General features: G+C 47.6%; 1 protein-coding gene across 1 annotated transcript; it reads left to right on the plus strand.

The window, feature by feature from the left end:
* The first annotated feature begins 637 nt into the window (after nt 1-637).
* Nucleotides 638-1657, plus strand: LOC124616325 (calphotin-like). The gene has a single exon (XM_047144630.1). It carries the CDS (start codon nt 638-640, stop codon nt 1655-1657), a length of 1020 nt encoding a protein of 339 aa, XP_047000586.1.
* The last annotated feature ends 4765 nt before the right edge of the window (nt 1658-6422 follow it).

The raw sequence follows: 6422 nt of genomic DNA on the forward strand, positions 1-6422 counted from the left end.
AACGGATCAGATTGGAAAGATTTTAAGTAAACATGATATTAGACCTGTTTTTAGACCAACGAAGAAAATTTGTCATGTTCTTCGGTCTGTAAAAGATAAACGCGCTCCTCTATCAGCCAGTGGCGTATATAAAATTCCGTGTACATGTGGTAAAGTTTATGTTGGAACAACAAAAAGAAGCGTAAATACACGGTTAAAAGAACACAGAAGTCTTTGCCGATTAGGAAAAACAGATAAATCGGCTGTAGCAGAACACGCTTTTCAGCCAGGAAATCATCAAGTGAAGTTTTCCGAAACAAAAATTTTATCTACGACGACGAACTATTACCCACGGCTTTGTAGAGAAGCAATTGAAATATATAAACATAGGGATAATTTTAATCGGAAAGAAGAGACCATGAAACTTAGTGATATTTGGACAGTAGCACTACAGAATTGCTAGACAGTTTTATCCGTGACAAGGTTACGATCGATAGTTAAGTTTTATCTCTGACAAAGGTTATCTCTGCATATCACGTGTAACTCTGGTCACGCCCACCTTCCACGATACATAAGTCGCTCTCAGACGTCCGACCCGTCAGTCGGCCCCCATTCCGCTGTTAGACTCGCTGCGACGCACTTCGTCTCCGAGAACGCTATGACTGGAAAGCAGATCGCCGCCGCACTAGAAGGCCTGATTAACGCGTTGGGCTTCACCGGCGGCCGCCAACGGCAGTCAAGGCGCACGAGAGGCCAGCGGCAAGGGATGATGCTCCAGTGCTACAACTGCCAGCAGCTGGGGCACACCGCGCGCGGGTGTAAGAACGCCGTCGCGTGCTTAAAGTGCGCGGCGGCCCACGACACCCGCAGCTGCACGAAACCTCGTGGGGTGGCTTGTAGCTGCGCGAACTGCGGCGGGCCACACGCCGCCAACTCGCGTAGCTGCGGCTACCTCCGCGAGTCACGCCGTCTACCCGCCGCACCACGCCCTGCGGCGACATCAAGCGCCTCGACGGCCGCCCCGCCCCCCCGCTCCGGCGAGGGGTGCGAGCCGCGCCGTCTTGAATCCGTCACCGACCACGCCGTGGCCGGCTTCCAAGCCGCCTTTGCGGCCGAAAGGGCCGCACTGAAGGAGGAGCTCGCAGCAGTCCATCGCCAGCTCCAACAGCTGCGCGATGAGCTGCGGGCTAACAAGAAGAAGCCGCCAGTTCCCGCCGCCGCCCCTGCCGTGAGTCGTCCGGTGGGGGTAGCCGTAGCCACGCAAACACCCGCCGCTGTGAGTCGTCCGGTGGGGGTCGACGTGGCCACGCAAACGGCAGCCGCTCCCCCTCCCGCAGCAATGCAGGAGGTGGCGCCCATGGACACGGATGATGTGCCGCCTCGGCTGCCACCCTCCGCGGTGGCAGCCGCCAGCAAGGGCGCTAAGGCGCCCCCTGTCTCCTCGCAAGCCGAGAAGCCAACGAAGAAGAGGAGGATTCACCTGCCTTTTCCTGACGTGACCAACGTGCAGGTTGTCCTGAAGGACATTACCGCGGCACTGAAGAATGGGTCCTACCCCTACGCCGACCAACCATATCCCTTCACTCCGCCAGACCAGCCCATACCTTCCCTTCCCCATCGGCCGCTCCCCCTGCGCACCGTGACGCATTTATGGAAGTGCTCACAAAGAAGGAAATAGCCCTGCTCAATTCGCACCCCATCTTCACCCCCTCTCAATGGGATGCCTTAGTCGACATTATCGATGTATTCCTGAAGGAAGAGTTCCGGTCTGGTCGGCGGAAGATGGACAGCGAAGCTATGGAAGACATTGCCCATCAACATCGCCAGGTTCAGTAACGGACACCACGCGCGGCCTTTACAGCAGTAGCGGAGCCATCAGCTTAAACCACCGGCCAGTCACTTCGGCCCTTCGTTTTCCATTTCTCTCACTGTCTCTCTTACTATCCTTTCATCTTTCCTTTATTTTATAAAAAAAAAAAAAAAAAAAAAAAAAAAAAAAAAAAAAAAAAAAAAACCAGCACAACAGTCAAGGTCAAATACCACCCGTCATGTCACACCCACATTTTCACCCCGTCAATGAAGAAGGAGAAGCGCTTTAAACGCGCTAGAACTTCGCTCACAGCTGAGGGTTCACCCCTCAACCATGTGCGTCGTCGTCGTCGACCCGTCAGTCGGCAAGACTCACCGGAGGAGAAACACCCCTCTGAAGATGTCCAGCGAAGCACTGGACGAAACGTCAGGAGCTGAAGAGTTTCATGGACCACGACCTTACATCCCGCAAGGTTTACCAGAAGATATTTCATCCGGTCGTGAAAGCCTTCATACTATGTTTCGTTAACGTTATTGATTTAGTGAAAGAAAAACGACTTTTCTGAAGGTTACGCCAAAACTAATTACGTTGACAAACGATCCATAGTTAAAACTTGCAAGCGCAGTAGTTTCTGAAGTCAGAAGGCCTGACGAATACAATGATGTAAATGTTCATTTTCCACAGTTAAAATTCTCAATATTGTTACATAAAATTTACACAAATGCCAGTTTTACAATTTGTAAGTGCTCGACTGAGCCGGTGACGTAATAATGCCACTCAAAGACAACTACGAGGACTGAAAAGAGGAAATAATTCGTGCAGTGGTAGGTGAGAATCCCATAAGCAACATACTATAAATTCTGTCTGGGGAGGCTAAATGCAGGAGTGAGGGTGAGTTTAAAGGCCACTTTTGTATTGATTCTTGAAGCGAGTGAGAGAATATGAAAATCTCGCATGTGGGTTTTAAAGGCCAGATATAACACTGCGTGTTGCATAAAACCACAGCGGTAGCGGCAGCTGAATCGCCCTGTATAGACATTGACGCTATATTACCAAGCCAACAATTGCACGGTCTCTGAACTATTTTTGTAATAGAATGAGCGAAACAAAAATATGTGTATTTAACCGCGTCGAGGCTGAACTAGACACAGTGCGATTTTAGTAATCACAAATAGAACTGCACATAATTACCGTGAAGCATTCTAACAATGATCTACCAACAGCAAATCAGCGTATGCTGGGTCTTTCACAATTCCTATCACAGGCTTCTGCGAGTTGTAAGGGTGATTTACCACATAAAGTTTTTGATAAGGAACACATGTTCGGATATGAAATAAATTTGAGTATCGGATCAGTTTCAAATCTCCCGCTTCATGGTACGGACACAGCAGAGACAGTGAGCTGTGACCCGTTTGCTCTACTCGAGCCCTTGACCTTGACCTTGACCTTGACCTTGGCATGGGCAATGTTTCGAGTACTCGTCGTCGGGTTGTCTTCCACGTGTCGTAGGGCGTCCTCTTCAAAGAGCTCCGTCCGTGTCCGTGGAGCACCACAGTCCTTCTTGAGGACGTACCGCAGCCGTTGTTGTAGTTTGACAAAAATGGTATGTGATGTCATCCACATCTGCACTGTATCTACAAATGTGCTCCGTAAGCCACCTTGCGGTCATTGTCACATCCTCCTTTCCTGTTCCAGTCGCGAATAGTTCGCGGGAAGAGCGACTGCCAGTAAGCTTCCGTGTGGGCTCGAATCTCTCTCTGTCCGCAGATCGTGTTTAGCGGCTAGCGTTGCTACCTCTGAATCACGGGGTCCCGGGTTCGATTCCCTGCCGGGTTGGGGATCTTTTCTGCCCGGGAACTGGGTGTTTGTGTTGTCCTCATAATTCGTGAAAGTAGCTAGATTGGGCTGTATACAGATTTTGGCGTGTAAGGGCGTTGCAGCGTAAGCTGTGCTGAGAAACAGCTGTTAAGAAATATATTCTGTACGCCGCGCCTTTTCCGAACTAATTAGCATCGAGGTTGGCCAATACAGCCGTTCAGCGTACAGATTCAGGCAGCTCTCTAGAGTTAGTATCGTAAATTTTCGATTCATTTCCTGAAACCGAACACGAAATCGGTTTAAAAACTAGACATGCGATATTGGTTGCGATCGAATGCGAACCAAAGGCTAAATAGTCTCGTGGATTATCATCTAACTGCGAGAACAACTAACACTAGTTGTATCTGGCGAGCTGCTTGAATTTGTGAGCGCAACGGTCTGATTGGCTAACTTGAACTGCCTCGGAAACGGCGCAACATATCGAATTTTTTTCTTAACAATTATTTCTCAGCGAAACCTACCATGCAACATACTTTAAGCTTTCACACTGTGTCTTATCGCCCTGTACTTATTGAGTCATCGAGGAAGGTACGATCTCGGAACTTCAACAGTAAACCACACCGTGATGCACAACGCTTCCCTTGCAGAGTCTGCAACTGGTATTGGTTGATCATCTCTGTGACGCTTTCGCAGTTATTAAATGCACCTGTAACGAAAGCTGCTACTATTCTTTGAATTTTCTCTATTCCTCTATCAGTCGTATCACTCACGAAGTAATGAGTGCTATCGACAAGAGATGTCATACTGATTCCATAGTATTAGATTTACAGAAGGCTTTACGCACACGAGACCTCTCATCAAATTGCGTGTCTATCGAGGAAAGCCTCAGTTGTACGACTGGTTTCGTGAGTTTGTCAGAAGCGTCACAGTTCGTAGTAATTAACGAGAACTCATCCATTAAAAGTCAAGGAAGCCTTATAGGCTCTTTGCTGTTCCTCATCTACATAAATGACATACGAGACAATACGGAGCAGCCCTCTTATATTGTTTTCAGGAATCATTTACCGTCTTGCAAAGTCATCAGATGTTCAAAAACAATTGCAAAATGATTAGGTAAGATATCTGCATGGTGCGAAAAGTGACAGTTGACACTAAATTATGAAGTCATCCAGATGAGCACTAAAAGAAATAAGCTAAATTTTGGTTACACGATAAAACACACAAATCTAAAGGCTGGAAACATATCGAAATACTTAGAGGTTACAATTACGAGTAAATTAAATTGGAATGATTACGTAGATGCCGGCCGGAGTGGCCGAGCGGTTTTAGGCGCTACGGTCTGGAACCGCGAGACCGCTACGGTCGCAGGTTCGAATCCTGCCTCGGGCATGGATGTGTGTGATGTCCTTAGGTTAGTTAGGTTTAAGTAGTTCTAAGCTCTAGGGGACTGATGACCTCAGATGTTAAGTCCCATAGTGCTCGTAGCCATTTTTTTGATTACGTAGATGGAGCTGTGAGGGAGCAAACGAAAGACTGCGATTTATAGACAAAACGCTTAGAAAATGCAACAAGTCTACTAAAGAGAGTGCTTACACTACGCTTGTCCGCCCTCTTTCGGAGGACTGCTGTGCCATGTGGGATCAGCATCAGATGGGACTGACGGTGGACATCGAAAAAGTTTAAAGAAGGGCAGATGGTTTTGCGTTATCGCCAAACAGGCGAGAGTGGACAATATATGTGAATTGGGGTGGCAACCATTACAACAAAGGCGTTTCGTTGCGGCAGGATCTTCTCGTGAAATTTCAATGACCAAGTTTCCCAAAGCTTGGTTCAAATGGCTCTAAGCACTATGCTACTTAACATTAGGTCATCAGTCCCCTAGACTTCAAAACTGCTGAAACCTAACTAACCTAAGGACATCACACACATCAATGCCCGTAGCAGCGCGGTTTCGGACTGAAGCGCCTAGAACCGTTCGGCCACAACGGCCGGCACCAAGTTTCTCCTCCGATTGCGAAAATATTCTGTTGACGCCCAGCTAGATAGGGAGAAATGATCATAATGATAAAATAAGAGAAATCAGAGCTCGCACGGAAAGATTTAAGAGTCGTTTTGCCCTCACTCCTTCCGAGAGTGGAACGGTGGAGAAACGGCTTGGAGATGGTTCGATGAACCCTCTGCCAGGCATTTAACTGTGAACTGCAGATTAATGATGTAGATTGAGATGTATCTGGTACTGACCCCATATGACGACCAGCAGTCAAGTAGTGATCGAACGATTGTTTTGTAAGCTGCCTTCTTCGTATATGGACTACACTTCCTGAAAATTCTTCCAATGAACCACAGTCTGGTATCTGCCTTTACTGCGATTAGTTTTATGTGGTCAAATGGTTCAAATGGCTTTGAGCACAAAGGTACTTAACATCTGAGGTCATCAGTCCTCTAGATCTTAGAACTACTTAAACCTAACTAACCTAAGGACATCACATACATCAATGCCCGAGGCAGGATTCGAACCTGCGACCGTAGCGGTCTCGCGGTTCCAGACTGAATCGCCTAGAACCGCTCGGCCACAACGGCCGGCTTTATGTGGTCGTTCCACTTCAAATCACTTCGTACACATCCTCGTAGACTGTTTATGAAGTAACTGTTTCCATTATTGTTCTACAATCGTTTAATGCTGACGGCGCCCTCTTCTCATTTTGTGTGGGTACCGCGAAGCAGGAGATTTGAATGTGATACAATCTTCATTCTTTTTTTATATTCAGCGCTTCCGGACATAAGTTCTCTATCAAAACTTCAATTACAAATCCGC

This window comes from Schistocerca americana, chromosome 5 (assembly GCF_021461395.2).
Source record: "Schistocerca americana isolate TAMUIC-IGC-003095 chromosome 5, iqSchAmer2.1, whole genome shotgun sequence".
In the NCBI taxonomy this organism is placed as follows: Eukaryota; Metazoa; Arthropoda; class Insecta; order Orthoptera; family Acrididae; genus Schistocerca; species Schistocerca americana.

What these genes read in the sequence shown, in the direction of transcription:
- LOC124616325 (XM_047144630.1), top strand. Translation starts at nt 638, where the DNA reads ATGACTGGAAAGCAGATCGCCGCCGCACTAGAAGGCCTGATTAACGCG.